The 18353-nt window shown below is 30.0% G+C and overlaps 1 protein-coding gene and 1 non-coding gene across 3 annotated transcripts in view; one reads left to right on the forward strand and one right to left on the reverse strand.

Annotated features, from left to right (window-relative positions):
* LOC129984748 (uncharacterized) overlaps nucleotides 1-18353 on the reverse strand; it is a 143824-nt gene that overhangs the window by 82727 nt on the left and 42744 nt on the right. For both annotated transcript variants that reach the window (XM_056094698.1, XM_056094697.1), the window contains exon 2: nucleotides 1841-1972. In XM_056094698.1, coding sequence (XP_055950673.1) covers nucleotides 1841-1919 — 79 coding nt within the window. In that variant the 5' untranslated portion in view covers nucleotides 1920-1972. The remainder of the gene's footprint in view (nucleotides 1-1840; nucleotides 1973-18353) is intronic.
* Nucleotides 199-269, forward strand: Trnag-gcc (transfer RNA glycine (anticodon GCC)). The gene has a single exon. It is a non-coding gene; the product is annotated as a tRNA-Gly (tRNA).

An 18353-nucleotide genomic window follows, 5' to 3' on the forward strand; every position in this document is an offset into this window, starting at 1 on the left:
CGTCACTAATAAAACGTGGTAACTAGACAAGTCACTCTTCGCTTAGCAGAATGGGGCAAATGTGACAGCGCTCAACAGGTTAAGACGTTGATTTTGAGGCAGTTGTACAAACAGATGCTCTGTACGAATCATCTTTGAAGTCGGTCATCTTAGTCTTTGATTACAGTTTTCAAAAGAAACTGAAAAGTATGTTTCGAAGTATCGGTGGTTCAGTGGTAGAATGCTCGCCTGCCACGCGGGCGGCCCGGGTTCGATTCCCGGCCGATGCAATCAATGTTTTTGAATGGAAGTAATGATTTTTAGTATTTTTCTTCCATCCCCTTCCTCTGCATGTCTCTTACAAGATTTTGTTTTATGAGATTATAAAGTCTCAAATATTCTTAATTCAACTCTGCCTCGGCAATTTTTTTTTTAACATTTTAAAAATACATAATTATACTATTTAAAAATAAGGAAGTAACTGATAATACTTAAAATAAGAAACTCAGCTTATTCAGAGATCTAAAGTTTTCTCTTATTTGGGAAGTGATTGCGAGTTTTTGTTTATTTTTTAATCTTTCATCATGTAAATGCTTTCAGGAGGCGTTACTATATGCATATTCCCGTCATACGACATGTGTGCTGCAACATGCATAATGCAAATGCTCTACAGAGCAGATTGTTGGACATAGAGTAACCAAATTAAACACGTAATTACTTCTTGGATAGCAAGCATTCTGTTAATATTTAAAAAAAAATTAATGAATTGTTTAATTAAAAGATTAATTAAATTTTAATGATTTTTATCTACTTCTGAGCATATTATTGAGAACCAAGGCTAATTTTATATCTACAATTATTATAACTACAGAAAAATTTTCCCTCTACCTTTAATAATTTTAAGAATGTTTTAAAATATTTTTATTATCATCATTTTAGAAACTAGATTTTATATTTCTGGTGCTCTCTCCATTGCTGCTATTAGAAAAAAAGAGAGTAAATCTATACGTAAAAAAAGAAATTTTTGAGCATATGTGTGTGTATAAATATATTTGTGCCCTATAATACCATTAGACCTAGAACTTCCAAAATCGGCACATGTATACCTTAGAGGGTCAGAATGTGCATCACGGAGCGATTTTTTGAAAGTTTAACTAATTAAAATGAAAAGAAATTTTAACCTTTTTCCACCATAACTTCCAAACATATTATATAATAAATTTGATACATACTCCATTAAAAAAATGGTTTTTTGATAGCATTTTTTAAAAATACATTTTTAAAGATTTTAACGATTTTTTAGAAACATTTCTTTTTTTGCACGATTTTTAACAATAGATTTCCATACTACGATAAACCTCAAACTGTTCTCATTGTTTCATTGCGTATTTAATTGTGTAGTTTTCATGTACTGTTGAAAGTTTAGGAAGAAATATTCTGCTAATTGTCTGAATAGTTTACATGACGAATCAGAAGAAATGTAATTGCATTTCCACAAAGGACAATGTACAATTTTTCAGATAGGTTATTCAGACAAAAATTTAATGCCACTACGATTCGCCTTAATGAATGAAACTCCATTTCTATTAAGAGAAAGAACAAAGAGAACCAAGAAAATTTTAAAGATTTATTTAAAATGAAAGGTAACCGACATTCTTGGTAATCTGCTGTTCGCCAAAGGTGACTAGATTTAAAAGTCAAATAAAATAAACGAATCATGCTACAATAACTTTGTTAGAAACTCCAATAATGTTTTAATATCTTGTCACATAATGAGAAAAATAGTTAACTATCTAAAAGAAATTATCTTTCTGGACATAAAATATGTGATGTATTAAAAAAAAAATGATCTTCAACTTACCAAATACTGGAACGGACGTCATAATAAGGAAGAAAAGATGTTCAAGAAGGTATGCCTTGAGTGGAAGGGCCTTGGTCATGTCTCAGCTTTGTAGACTTCCAGCCATGCGCATCGAAGGGCTTTACACTGAATCTGCAACGACAGAATGATTCAATTGAGTCACTGCATCCATTTCAAATAATGCGTCCTGAATGAGCGAATTAATAAGACAACTTTAAAAATAATGATACAAATATTCGTGTATAAAAGAGCTTTATAGAAACAGATTATTGGGCGGTAAAGCAGCAGCTGCTAATTGGAGATGCGCAGTTGACACTGTCACATCAATATTAAACGAAATGGCGAGTTGCTACTCACATTCAGTGAAAGTATGGGATTTTCAATAATTTTCTTATGAAAGAGAGAAATTTCAATGCAAACTAATCTCTCTCTCTCTCAAGTATATGTGTGTGTATGTGTTAAATATTGTTTGAAGAGTATATGTGTGTGTATGTGTTAAATATTGTTTGAAGAGTATATGTGTGTGTATGTGTTAAATATTGTCTTAAACTCTTTTTATTAACGAAATAACCCAATTTTTATCTGTTATCAGGGTTTCTTATTAACAGTCATGGAAGTCTTATTAACAGAGCAGCATACCAAATATGAAAGAAGAAGACAATGAAAAAAGATGAGAGAAAATGCTTTAAACTTATATATTTTCAGGAAAGAATTATCCGTCACAGCTTTTTGGTTCTGTAGAAGCTAAAAGGAATCTGGACACACACACGCATACATCTAGCCATGTTTTTCTTCTGTTGGGTTAATGAAATTCCTTGTGATTCATGTAAAAATTATAAATTTTTTAGTAAATATCATCACATGCTATTGAATAATCTTAAAAATCTTATTAGGTACAACAATATATTACATTTCTTCAATTTAATAACTTAATGAAGGAAAGATCAACTTAACAAGATTGAAATAAGCATGGCTCCTTTGGGTGAAACGTCAGATTTCTTTATCCACTGTAAAAATTACTGGATTAATTTTTTTATGTATAGAATTTGTTTTACGAATGGAAATTCACGATTCCATACATGTATTGAGAAACATGTACGGAGAAATTCGATAACTGAACCGGAATTATCTCCGCTCAGCTAAACGGCAGGATTGGCTGAATGACCTTCATCGGCATAGCACAAATTCAGAAACTAAGATACATATCCAATAGTCATCATAGGTCAAGGATAATTCCTCTCACAGGAGGTTCTTCCCTTCATGTTAGTGGACATAACTCGACCCTACCGATTTAAAGTCGCTACAAAGGAATTGAGAAGTAATCATCATACTGGTAGCTTCGCCTCCATGTATTTCAGATGCCCCTCCCTAATGTGATAGAGAATTTCGATTAATGTTAAACCCAATATAAATTTAACTCGTCTCTAATTTAGAAACTTTTCATTCTGCCTCTTAGCATAATAATACCATTTTTACTTTCTGGTCTACGTAATATAGATAGAGTTTAGTAAATCATCAAAAAATTCGAACTCGAGATTTTGACGAATCTCCGCGTTTTAGATATCCCTGAGTTCGAAAAACACATTTTTGGAAAATGTCCGTTTGTCTGTGACAAAAATAACTCAAAAAACACTTTGCCCTTGACGACTGAAATTTTGTTTAATGATCTGTAAACCACACTCGGAGATTTCCATCAAATTTCAAGCAAAACCCGTTCAAAGGAAGTCTGTGTTTCCAGCTGTTCGATTATAAGTTAACACGATAATAACAAAACAAACAGAGCTAATTGGATAAATGGTAGACACCCATGAAATTTTGAAAATCTGACTGTGGGTTGACCGTCTGTCGGTCTGCACTTTCAGAAACATTTAAGTGCTATAAAGAACGCAAAAACGCAACTACTTAACTACATCAAATTTGGCATGGGATTTTGTAAATACAGTTTTATTCATAAAATCGAGTGATGGCGATGATGTCGTGTCTGCGTTATAACGGAAAGAGGGGTGCAGTAGCTTCTGAGGGTAAAGACCACTGAACACCCGAAGGCAGAAGTCTGACTCCTAGCTCATATGACACTGACACACTCGCTTGCTCTTACCCCCTTTTAGAAGGGGGGAGAGGGCTTTTTCACACACCTCTCAGATAGAAAACATTGGGAAGAACAACCATGTTCTAACCAGGACTCGAACTCGGGACGCCCAGATCACGCAGATGACGCGCTATCATTAGGTCAGAACGCCGGCCACAAAACTCTGCGTTTCAATCGTTTGAGAAATACTCATCTATGACTCAATTTCGATTTTGGAATACTTTTAATGCCATGCCGAGTATTCATCGCCAAAAATAACACAATGGATTCAGTAAAAACTCTAAATTTGCACCAAAAGTTAACATTTCTTAACCCTTGTACGCCGATGCATACGAGACGTTCTCGGGCGCGACAAGTTTATTAGAGTTTAGTTTAGTTCAGTCATATTAACGTCTCGTTTTGAAGCAGCACAACAGCTATTTTGGGACGGTGCTCGTCATTTTGAATCGCGGTCAGATGACGAGAACGACATCTGAGCTGGCACCCACTTTCCAAGCTTCCACACCGCCCCAACGGGAGGAAGTTTGGCCCCAGCAGATTTAACGAGCACAAGACCCGCTTACATAACGGTTCTTCGGTGGAATCGTTTATCGAACCTGATACCCTTCGGTTCAGGTCATCGCGACTCTGGCAAGTTTATTAGAAAGTGTGCGAGAAAGTTTTAGGAAGACCATTCCGGCCGGTGTAGATACAAATGTTCATAAATGCTGTAATTAGTACAGACGTCAGAATTCAATTAAAATTGATTCCATATGTAGCTTTTGCTGGAGCTCCTGCCATGAATAATTAGCATGTGACTTATCACTTCCGATGTCCCAGTTGCACGTCACAATAGCACAGGTCCCAATAATGAACATAGGTAATCAACATAATGGTGTCGGCGTCCTCTCTGTAAATCTCGGGATTCATAATCCATCATTTCCATCTGCGGGAAGGGATTAAATTGAACCGGGAGTCAGGATGTTGCGCGATTGCTGCGGCAATCTCCATAAGTGTAAACGGAATGCATTGATTAGGTGTAGGTCCGTTTGATAGGAAATTGTGATATAATAGAACTTTTCCCTTTCTCGCTTAGGAATATTTAAAGCAAGTAGTAAAATTATCAAAAAAAAAAAAAAAAAATCAAGCTCGATAATTTGATAATGAATGTCCATGTTTTAGACACCCCTGAATTCCATAATAATATTAATAATTTTTAAATTAACTTTCTCTGAACATGATTATGAAGAATGGAGTAAATTTGACCAAAAGTTCCAATTTTTTAAAAAAAGTTTCACAATTTATTTTAGAATTTTCCCGTATAGAGTCAATGCATCTAAATGAAGTGCTTTAAATTTATATTATTTAATTATATTAACAAATAAAACTTTTACATCATACCAATAAACAAATATATCGTACTTTTATATAAAAGCATATAAGAATGAAAGTTTGAATGTTTTTAATACGGATCTACATTTTTTTTTTTTTTCGATTTTATTGAAATTTTTCACATGTGTAATTTGACAAGAAAAGTGTTATTATCATTTTTTTCGAAGTCCAAATGTTAAATAAAGTATAATTTAATTTTAAATTAAGCATTACACTTGTTAAACAGTTATTTTTTTCCAAAAATATTATATTAGAAAAATAATTTTACTCTTTTCTTAAAACTTAAAAAAAAAAAAAAAAAAAAAAAAAACTATCTTTTTTTAATGATGCCAGTTTAATTTCTCAGAAATTTTTTCTATAATTCAAAAAAATATTTAAAATTTAATTTGACATACAGTTTGTAATAATATTTTCCTTGTTAACTGAAAGTTAGTAAAATTTTGATTATCGCTCTTTCAGATTATTTCAGGGTATTTCAAAGGTTGCCCCGATGAAGATCTGCAAATCAACGCACTTCTCTTCCTCGAGGTAGCCGTAGATTGGAAATGATGTTATTCAAAACTTCATAACTCGGTCATTTTGATCGCAAAAGACTAGATATGTTTAGTTTTCAATGTTAACATGCCAAGAATATTTGACTGTATATGACTAATAGGACTGGGGAATCAAATAAAAATTTAAATTTCATAATTTTGCCCCCCCCTCTATATTTATTAATTCAAACAACACAAAATATTATTCTTTATGCCATTTAGTTTTTTTTTCAACTGAACTACATGTCTATCTACAAGAGTTTAAAATTTAGCTTCTAACTGTGGAGACACTGTATCGTTAAATGCTATAAAAACGTGCAGGAATATTTATTAAACCTTTAAAAAAAATGCTAAAGAAGATCAGTCCCTATGGCATCTCAGTCACAAGATAAACTGAAATGAATCATATTCTATATTTCATCCTACATAATCGTTTGATGGTAAATAATTTTCTATTCACTATGCGATTTCCCTCATATTGATTTAAAATGCATTCAATTCAAAAGTTCGTTGAAAGATACAACAAAATAAAGAATCAAATCTGGAAACCAATCAAGAATATTATCCTTAATAAGCAAACTGTTTAGAAACTACAGTTTCCAACATTTATAAATTCCTTAATCTCAAGCTTATAACTATTTGAATAACACCAAACTCACCTTAGTTTGAAATATTAGCAAACTGACTTTTCTTGCTAATACACTATGCTTTCTTCATCTAGCAAACTAAACTTTCTTTGACTAACAAATGAATCCACCTCTTGCATATTTCGCAAGAGATCTGGAGGACAATAGGGTTGTTAGGCATGAAAATATTTCGTTCGTTTCTCAGAAATGAGGAAATCCCCGAAATGAGAGGTCAGACAGACATGGAAAATCATTTATATTTGTACTAACGAAGTAATTTTGATTTAACCGTATATGGCAAGCTAGAGTTGAAGGAAGAATTCGAAATTAGCTGTCTCTAAGGTCAAAGCAAATCATTTGGTTTGAATTCCAATTAAGGTTGTTTCCTATTAAGGATATTAAGGGTGTTGGAATGTATAGTAAATGTTTGATTAGTTATTGAGAATAGAACCCTGTACACAATAATCCGAAAGAATATTTCTAGTTATTGTAACTTTATTCATTCAATAAATTAAGTAATTTTCTTGTATTTTTTTAGTAAAAAGTTCTACATTTCATTTTTTTTTTTTTTTCATTTTCATAATCTAATTTTTATTTTACTTTCCAGCATATGTAAAAAAGCTTAGATTCGATTAAAAATTTGTTATCGAGGTTTTAAAGAATTTTTACGCTTTTAGACCATTTTGAGTTCGAAAAAATCGATCTTTAGAATCACACTAGTCTGTCTATCTATAAACACGATAATTAAAAAAGAAGAAATATTGAAAAAAATAAATTTTTTTTGCGATTTTTGTACCGAAATTGTAGGTATCGAAGTAGGTACTGAATTGTAATCGAAGTTAGTCCATCAAATTTTGGACTAACTCCATCTAAAGGAGGTCTATCCACCCACATGTAAGAAATCAAGATACCTAGAGGATTAAGTGTGGAAGATAAATTAAACATGGTTGTGGTTTTATCAGCCGAATTTTATTATGAAATTTTAGATCAAATCCGTTTATGGTTCAATTGTTTGTCGATCTCTCTATACTATCTTGTGTATGTAAATTCTTTAACTAAACCACACAATAATCTAAATGGATGAAATTTGGTTTGTGATCGTGATAATAAAATGGTTAATTTCATTTGGCCAAAAGATATATATTTCGAATTATACATTCCATTATCTTATAAATATTATGAAGCTAAACTCAAAGCCTTCCACATTTTGTAACTATGCATAAAAAGTAGAGGGAAGAATATTCTTGATGGATTGTATTCCCAAAATCTATGATTCGACAGTTAGAGTCTGTATTAATATTTGTTAATTTTCTTTATTCCTTTTCATTGCCCTCTGCATCATTTTCAATATTTTGTATTTTAGAGCTAGATGAATGAGATTTGGTATGAGGCTATTATTCCATATTTAGATCTATTATTTCACATTTAGAGCTTGTATTAATATTTGTTAATTTTAGAGTTAGATGAATGAAATTTGGTATGAAGCTATTATTCCATATTTAGAGCTTGTATTAATATTTGTTCCTTTTCTGAATTCTTTTTCATTGCCCTCAGCATCAGTTTTAATATTTTGCATTTTAGAGCTGGATGAATGAAATTTGGTATGAAGCTTTTGTAGCCAAATTTTAGACGTGTATATCAAATTTTAAACAAAATCCATTGAAAATGATCTTCCTTATCTATGCATATTTGATAGAAAGAAAAATTGAGTAAGATTAATGAAATTTAGTATTTTTTTAAACCTTATACCACTTGTTAACGGCGGCAGCTCATTTTTAACAAATGCTCGGTCATCTCAAATTCTTACCATCTCAAAACTGCATTTATAGGAGCCAGATTTTTAAAACAAATCTTAATGAGTGGCTTGCTTATGGTGACTTAAGCAAGAACCATATTAAGCAGTTCCTTTTAAAAAATGACTAATTGATTTTTTTTTTTCGCTCCAACCACCACTCCCTTCCAATTTGATAGAGTGCTTCCTCTTTTTGCCACTGCCAACGTTATTTTCTTTTTTTCAAGAAATTAACCAAGTTTTATACCATAACAAGTTTTATGTTGATGAACCATCCATCAGTGTCAGAAAAAGTATTTTTTTTTGTTTTTACACCGCTTATAATTACACATTGGTTTAAAATTGATTATATAAATTAATTAGGTTCTAGTAAATAAAATCAATTTCTTTCGAGAGAAAGTACGGTTAACTGTTGTTTCAAATTCTGTCTTATCGTAAAATTAAGTAATTGACATATCGGAATTCGATTGATTATCGAAAATCTGAATTAAATGTCTCGTTTATTTATCATTAAATAGTTTAGGTTAATTATAATTAAATTGTCAAATTATTAAAACAAACTAGTTAGCAAACTTTAGCGACCAACTCGTTTTCTAGTTCGTCGTGTTCTTAATATCAAGAAGAATTTTTAATTGATCTATTTGTCGGGCGCTCCAAAAAAGATGATTACACCTTATGCCTTTTTTACTCTCTCTTATCTATCTATACTTATAATAAAGCTCAATGTGTGTGTGTGTGTGTGTGTGTGTGTGTGTGTGTTGGCGCTCTACAGGCCAGATCGTTTGACATACAGCTACCAAATTTGGTACATGTATATCTTGGAGGTTGGGAATGTGCACCTGGGGTTTCTTTTTTCGAATTTTTAATTAGAATTTTAATTATTAATTAAAAACTAACTTTCCCGCCAAAAAAATCTTCCATTTTCCCCACCGCCAACTTTTCCGCCAAAAAAATCTTCCATTATCCCCAGCGCCAAACGAGAAAGGCTTCAGTTTTTTTTTTCTCCCAACAGTAATGAGGCTAGGGTTAAAATTTTTTGACGGATTTTTTCAATCGGTTCTGTTTATTTTATTAATGTTTGATGCATTTATAATTAAACATTGTTAATGAATCAATCTTTCAGATTCATTCTGAAGTACTTTTGAATTAAAATAAAACAGAATAAAGGAAATTAAAAATTTCTAATCCGCATAGCGTTACCCCAACTGGCGTAGAAAAAATCACGTATTTGCGTTACGTAACCGGCGAAGAAAATTCACGCATGCGCATTCTGTTCTGATTGTTGCCATGACAACGTTATCAATGGATGATTTAAATTATTTTTGGGTTAGTTGCATGCTTTTGTAAGTAAATTGTATTTATGTTATTTATATATTTTTTGTATATGCTTATAGTTTTAAGTACATCGTTTTTTAAGTAGTTTTTTTTAAACCTGTTTTCAACCGTTTATTTTAAACGATTCGTTTTATTTTCTTAGTGTTTGATGCATTTAAATTTAAACATTGTTAATTAATCGATCTGCTCATAATGAATCTAAGAAAATTTTGTTGACCAACTCTTGAGATATTACATAAATTTAAAAAGATATTCTTTAGTGCCCATAAAGTTTAAACGGTGAGTGACTCTATTTTCAGTAATCAGATTATAAAAAAAATGCTTTGTTTCAGTAAAAAATATTATTATATTAATTGAAGATAAATTCTTTCCATTTTAATTTAAAGCATAAATTCTACGGGTGCTAACAGAAAATGAGAGAGATACATATTACGTTATGACTGAAGGCCTTTATAATATTATGAATGAATTATATGATAATCAAAATTTGAAGTTTTAAAATATTTTGATGAAGAAGCTATTAAAGTAGAAATTGCATAAAATATTTAATTATTAAAATTTTAACGAACATTAAGATTGGCAAACCGGCTGGTCGCCAAAGGCGGCTAGTATTAAATAAAGATAAAATACAATGATCACAAAAAAATTCATACTCGTGAATTTGATAAAGCTCCAAGTTTTAGAACTCCCCCCCCCCCCCACCAATTCGAAAAACACATTTTTGGAATTATGTCTGCCTGAAAAAAAGATAACTCAAAACCGCTTGAAGCAAGACTGACAAAATATATAGTTTTCACTTCAAATATATAGAATTCTATGAAATATTGAGCGAAATTCATCCAAAGGAAATTTGTCTGTCTGAAAGAATGATCATAAACTACTATGATCAGACTTTCTTTTCTTTTTTTCAATTATTGCAGTTTGAATATGAAATAAAAGTATCAACAACAGTATCGTCTTCGCTATTTTTTCACTTAAGTAACGATTTTCATTGAAGAATTATCGATAATAAAATAAATATCAATTTTGGAAAACCACTCTTCTCTTGGCAGTTATTTTTTTTTTATTATTTGTAAAGTTATGGTATTTTTTTTTCGGAAAAAATATTTTGACACGAATCACATACTGATTACATATTAATATTTTTTAATCTAACCTACATCTGAACTGGTCATTTAAATAAAAAAAGTCATGAATGCACTTGGTTTAACATGTTATTCGAAACACTCTGCTATATTACAGTATTCATTTTATAGCTTCTCTTATCATTACTTATATTTTTGAACTTGCATTCAGTCTTACCATGGTGATGATATTGTCAGCATGAGAGCAGATAGAAAAAAAACTCTAATAATTAGTTATAAAAATGATTTTTTTAAGTGTAAAATCGCGTTTTTTGAGGAAAGACACCTACATAGATAAACCTAAGAAGCAAACATATTAAATACAAATACAGAAGTAAAAAAGAAAAGCAAAAAGCTCGACTCGAGCTGAAGAGCCACAATACAAGCGTCATGCTTGTTATTTTGACCACTATATTGCGCAATCAACACTTCGAAACGGAAGTTAAATATACTTATTTTGATAATTGTAAAAAAGTTTTCTTGTCACAAATCGCATTTTTTCAAGAAAGGACCTATATAGATCAACTTAAAAAGCAAAATCTTATTGAAACATAAAATTTGATCCAAACCGTTTGAGTATATATATATATATATATATATATATATATATATATATATATATATATATATATATATATATAGTAACCAATCTAAAGTAAGAAAAAGTTTGAAAACGAAACAAAACAGTTTCGAAATCGCAACTAAAATTTATTACCTATTTAAACTAAAACCAAAAAGGAACTTCATAGTATTTAGAGAGCGCAATTGCAGCTACTTCTAAAACACAGATGAATTGATACAAAAGTATTAGAATCAAGTTAATAGGAAAAACAAAAATCAAAGAAAAATTAAACCAAAAAAATTATTAAAAAATATTAAAAAAGAATCCGGCCTGAAGACTTTTTCAAGGGTCACCCTCAGGCAGGGATTCAAATAAAGGGATTTTTTCTGTGAGGACATACAGACATTAAGTCTAATAATGATTCCTCGTGACCCGAAAATCCCCCGAAATTATGCTCAAGAGATATACCATTTTAACAGAAAGGAAATACCAAATAACAAATTAGAAAAAAAAAAAAAAAAACACCACAAAGTAAAAATACAATAAAAACAATAACAATAAAAACAAAAACAGCATTGAAATTAAAATTAAAATTAAAAACGAAAAGCCAGAACATACCATCCAACAGTGAAGTAAACTTTAAACAATCGATTGTGATTTCCTGTTTTTGAAAGTTAACGGTAAATTATGTAAACAGAGGTAGGCACCCAGCGCCATCTATTGAGTGAACCAATATGCAAGTAAATTTCTATTTTGATTTAAGCCAAAAGATTAATCCCAAACCATACCTTGTTTAATTAAAAAATTGACATTACAGTAATTTCTAGGAAAATCATTTTTAATTAAATTTTTAAGGAGGTTATTTGATGCTTCAATATAAGAATTTTTATTATTGCAAACCCTTTTGATCCTGTTAACTTGTGAGAAAATTAGATTTTTGAAAATTTTAGAGTTTAGATTGGAATGGTAGTTACATAGTTTTGTTATTTTAAAGTTGAAATCATCCCTTTTATCGTATATACCAACTATTGTTTTATCATTAGCAATTTCGATTTTTAAATCCAGAAAGGTAGCCTCAAGTTGATTTATATTTGTATCTTTTAGAATTAAATCTTTTGGATAGCAATTAGTAATAATATTAGTATTGTCGAAGTTAATCAAAAGTAGGTCATCAATATATCTCCACCCGTTTATTAAATTATATTTAATTATTTTTTTCTCATAGTAATGCAGGAAAATATTAGCTAAAGCACTTGAGAAAGCTGTCCCCATTGGAATGCCCTTGACTTGTTTATAAAAATTAATACCATTAAACACGTAATTTTCAGTAATATTAAAATTACATAACTCAAGCCAGTTATTTTTAGGAATGATATTTTCATTTAAATATTCGTCATATATAAAAGTGCAGACCTTTATTAATTTTTCATGAGGTAGATTAGTGTATAAATTTTCGAAATCAAAAGTATTAAGTTTATTTTCAACTTTAAAATAACAAAACTATGTAACTACCATTCCAATCTAAACTCTAAAATTTTCAAAAATCTAATTTTCTCACAAGTTAACAGGATCAAAAGGGTTTGCAATAATAAAAATTCTTATATTGAAGCATCAAATAACCTCCTTAAAAATTTAATTAAAAATGATTTTCCTAGAAATTACTGTAATGTCAATTTTTTAATTAAACAAGGTATGGTTTGGGATTAATCTTTTGGCTTAAATCAAAATAGAAATTTACTTGCATATTGGTTCACTCAATAGATGGCGCTGGGTGCCTACCTCTGTTTACATAATTTACCGTTAACTTTCAAAAACAGGAAATCACAATCGATTGTTTAAAGTTTACTTCACTGTTGGATGGTATGTTCTGGCTTTTCGTTTTTAATTTTAATTTTAATTTTAATGCTGTTTTGGTTTTTATTGTTATTGTTTTTATTGTATTTTTACTTTGTGGTGTTTTTTTTTTTTTTTTTTTTTCTAATTTGTTATTTGGTATTTCCTTTCTGTTAAAATGGTATATCTCTTGAGCATAATTTCGGGGGATTTTCGGGTCACGAGGAATCATTATTAGACTTAATGTCTGTATGTCCTCACAGAAAAAATCCCTTTATTTGAATCCCTGCCTGAGGGTGACCCTTGAAAAAGTCTTCAGGCCGGATTCTTTTTTAATATTTTTTAATAATTTTTTTGGTTTAATTTTTCTTTGATTTTTGTTTTTCCTATTAACTTGATTCTAATACTTTTATATATATATATATATATATATATATATATATATATATACTAGCCGCCTTTGGCGACCAGCCGGTTCGCCAATCTTAATGTTCGTTAAAATTTTAATAATTCAATATTTTATGCAATTTCTACTTTAATAGCTTCTTCATCAAAATATTTTAAAACTTCAAATTTTGATTATCATATAATTCATTCATAATATTATAAAGGCCTTCAGTCATAACGTAATATGTATCTCTCTCATTTTCTGTTAGCACCCGTAGAATTTATGCTTTAAATTAAACTGGAGAGAATTTATATTCAATTAATATAATAATATTTTTTACTGAAACAAAGCATTTTTTTATAATCTGATTACCGAAAATAGAGTCACTCAGCGTTTAAACTTTATGGGCACTAAAGAATATCTTTTTAAATTTATGTAATATCTCAAGAGTTGGTCAACAAAATTTTCTTAGATTCATTATGAGCAGATCGATTAATTAACAATGTTTAAATTTAAATGCATCAAACACTAAGAAAATAAAACGAATCGTTTAAAATAAACGGTTGAAAACAGGTTTTAAAAAAACTACTTAAAAAACGATGTACTTAAAACTATAAGCATATACAAAAAATATATAACTAACATAAATACAATTTACTTACAAAAGCATGCAACTAACCCAAAAATAATTTAAATCATCCATTGATAACGTTGTCATGGCAACAATCAGAACAGAATGCGCATGCGTGAATTTTCTTCGCCGGTTACGTAACGCAAATATGTGATTTTTTCTACGCCAGTTGGGGTAACGCTATGCGGATTAGAAATTTTTAATTTCCTTTATTCTGTTTTATTTTAATTCAAAAGTACTTCAGAATGAATCTGAAAGATTGATTCATTAACAATGTTTAATTTTAAATGCGTCAAACATTAAGAAAATAAACAGAACCGATTGAAATAATCCGCCGAAAAATTTTAACCCTAGCCTCATTACTGTTGGGAGAAAAGAAAACTGAAGCCTTTCTCGTTTGGCACTGGGGATAATGGAAGATTTTTTTGGCGGGAAAGTTGGCGGTGGGGAAAATGGAAGATTTTTTTGGCGGGAAAGTTAGTTTTTAATTAATAATTAAAATTCTAATTAAAAATTCGAAAAAAGGAACCCCAGGTGCACATTCCCAACCTCCAAGGTATACATGTACTAAATTTGGTAGCTGTATGTCAAACGGTCTGGCCTGTAGAGCGCCAACACACACACACACACACACACATTGAGCTTTATTATATATATATATATATATGTGTGTGTGTGTGTGTGTGTGTAATTTCGTGTTTTATATTATAAATGAAGAATGCCAAATCTGTGATATTCAGCCAAATATTTCTCTCTCTCTCTCTCTCTCTCTCTCTATATATATATATATATATATATATATATATATATATATATATATATATATATATATATATATATATATATATATATATATATATATATATATATATATATAAATTTTTTAACTTAAATAAGTCACTATTGCTTTATTCTAAAGTCTTCTCTTATTTCTTTCCTGATCCAATTTTATTTAATTATTTCTAATATGTTCTCTAAGAATTATTGATTATTGCAAATTCTCACACTCCAAGCGATGGGATGAAAAAATCCTTCGCCGTTCTTTTCAAAGATACCTAAGATTCCCTTTATTAAGTCAAAACATGTTAAAGAAATTCCTATCAGGATTTCTTCGTAAAATCATTAAAAGGAAAAATTTCTGAAACGAAGGAATGCATCCCCCTCTTTCGTCCCCATGTACTAATGATGTCACCTGTAGTAAAATTAATCGAAATTGAAATTCAGAAATTTCGACTCGGCCACGTACCTAACAAAATTTTACCATAGATTTATACTCTCATATACATACATACACACACATATATATACATACATACATGCATACATACATACATATACATACATACACGCACACGTACACACATCTAACTAATGCCTTGTTGTATATAATAGATCAGAAGTGTGAAAACTCTTCATTTTAAATATTGCAGCAAGAGTTAAAGAGGCACACATATATTCCTTAACAATCGAAACAGTGAATGAGCGGAGTATCTTCACTTCCACCCGTCACATTCCATAATTAAAATTATGAGCCCATCGCTCACCTGGGTATCGACCCTTACTCCTGCCCAAATCTGTCACCACTTCACCTCTTGACACCCCCACCCAGTCCCATCCCTACAAAAGGACATATGACGTTTCTCGGAGGGCGTAGCTGTAACCGTAATTGACTAATGTCTCGGTCCATAGCTCATTAGGCTTACAAGCCAAAACGCTGGTTCAGCGGTAACGAAACAAACGACACGGAGGCCGGGATATTAATCTCAGCCATTCGAAAACGTACAGCGAGGATTTCAATATGTATCTTGATAGATGTGGCTCTCGTTCAAGATATTATATTGGATTCCAGTATTAACTTTCTGACAGAATTCGGTGGAGTAAAATATGGTCAGTGGACAGGTTGGATACTGGTCTGTTCAAATATTTGTGCTTCATTCCGCCCCCTCCCCCTAATTTAGCTTTCGGTACAAGCCTGTAAGGTTTAAGATTCTAGAAAGGGAATGGGTCAGAGGAGTGAGAGAGATCTGAACATCTTCTGATCGAATAGATATATAATTTTGCGTCAAGAATATTGGAGTTGATATATGCAGAATGTATATTAATAATTTCCACCGAATAGAGATGGATCAAACTGGTGACATAGGTGTAAAGTTAGTTACATAAAGAACGTAACTTATGATATGCCCGAATGTGAGGGAAAGAAATATCTTCATTCTCAGATTCCTCCTCTTCCTCCAAGTGTGTTTTCCTGATTTTTTTTATTATTATTTTTATTTATTTTCTTCGTAGTTTAAATTTCACTTTGCCGTTGCTTAACTCAGAAAAATTGTATGATAATCCAGGATAATACAGTTTTCAATTTTAGGACGAACCCTTTTTCAAACCACGGAACGCTTTTATTTTAATCTTAAATATCTTTCCCAATTTTACAGATAAATCCATGAAACTTTTCTTATGTTTTTATTGTGGTATAGCGGAATACTTTTCTAACGCCTTTTTGGCATATCTTCTTTATTATTATTTTTTTTTTTTTGAAATATTGTTTGTAACTTCCTTGTGTTGCTAATTGGGGTGCTGTAGCCTGTTATAATAAATTCTGCATTTATTTTCAGCATTGATAACAAGTTAATTTTGTTTCAAAGCAATATAAAGAAAACTGAAATGTTTCATTACATTGCTATGAAAGAAACATATATTAAGTTTCATTCTCGACGTTTTTTTTTTTTTTTTTTTTTTTTACCCATCAATTAAAACCGAAATTTGACTCAGAACTACAGTTTTAATCACATGATCACATACCTAAATTCATTCATTTAAAATGCTCTGCTTAGAGTTAACTGTACGCATGTGTCAATGCACAGATCGGCAAATGGTCCACATCTCGACGAATTTGTTTCCAAATTTGATAAGGATATGCACTTTCTACACTAAACCTGAGTACTAAATTTCATTTATCTAAGCTCTTTGAGTTTTATAGGTCACCGATATTTGGGATGCAAACTTCTTGTAAATGGATTTTTAACAAATCAAATATTAGATTTAACAAATCAAATATTGGATTTTTTAAGGGATTTTTAATGGATAATGGATTTTTAACAAATCAAAACGTGTAATCAAAATTTAAACGTAATCTAGAAATTTAGCGTATCAATCACATTCTAAATTTTATTCACCTAGACTAAAGTATTTTCGAGTTTTCATTCTTAAAGAGAGACAGCTATAATTCCAAAAATGTGTTTTTCAGTTTCAATTTCTCAAAAGCATGAAAAATCATCAAAAACTAGCGAAAAATACTTACAATACTTTCTCTTTGTATAGTTCGTATGCGAGAAATTAACAATTAAAAGAAATTCAGTCCTCTATCAAATATTTAATATAACAATTAAAAGAGATTTAGCCCTGTATCAAGTACTTAATATGACAGTTAAAAAAGATTCAGTCCTCTTTAATACGGAAAAAATGAAAGTGGATTCGAAAAACTATCTAAACTATAATAGATAGGTAATGCTTTTACTCTTATTTATAAAAATTGCTACTTATTACTTACTTATTAAAATTATCACTCATTAACCTATTTATTCAAATTATTACTTATTACCTACTTTTTGAAATTATTACTTATTACTTTCCTATTAAAATCATTACTTATTACTTCCTTATTAAAATTATTACTTATTATTTACTATTAAAATATATAATATTACTTATAGCAATGTCAATGTGCACACAAAAATCTGTATTTAATGTTGTGTTTTTCTGTATTTAATAATATACCGCGTGTATTTAAAACGCATTTATTAAAACAATGAAAAATCTGATAAAATATTTTTTAAAATTTATTAAAATCAGGGATTTAAAATTGTACGAAAATCAAATTGATATCTTTTATATACCTATATATTGAATTACATTGTGGTTTAAAATACTTTTTTATGCGGTAAAATACTTCGAAGTTATTGAGGGTAATTACTTTATAATTAAAATTTTTCAAAATTTAACTTTTTTACCTTTTCTTAATGAGCACCATTACCAAAAAATTAGTTATGCGTCAAATTTGGTAGCTCTAAGTACAATATTCTGCTATGTAAATCCTTTTCAACTATTTTTTAATCATGCCTATAATCATCGTCATGCCAAAATTTTATATCAATTATTTAAAAATTATATTTTTATTATTCCTGAAATGTAAAAAAAAAAAAAAAAAAAAAAAAAAAAAACTAACCAACTTA

This window comes from Argiope bruennichi, chromosome 9 (genome assembly GCF_947563725.1).
Source record: "Argiope bruennichi chromosome 9, qqArgBrue1.1, whole genome shotgun sequence".
In the NCBI taxonomy this organism is placed as follows: domain Eukaryota; kingdom Metazoa; phylum Arthropoda; class Arachnida; order Araneae; family Araneidae; genus Argiope; species Argiope bruennichi.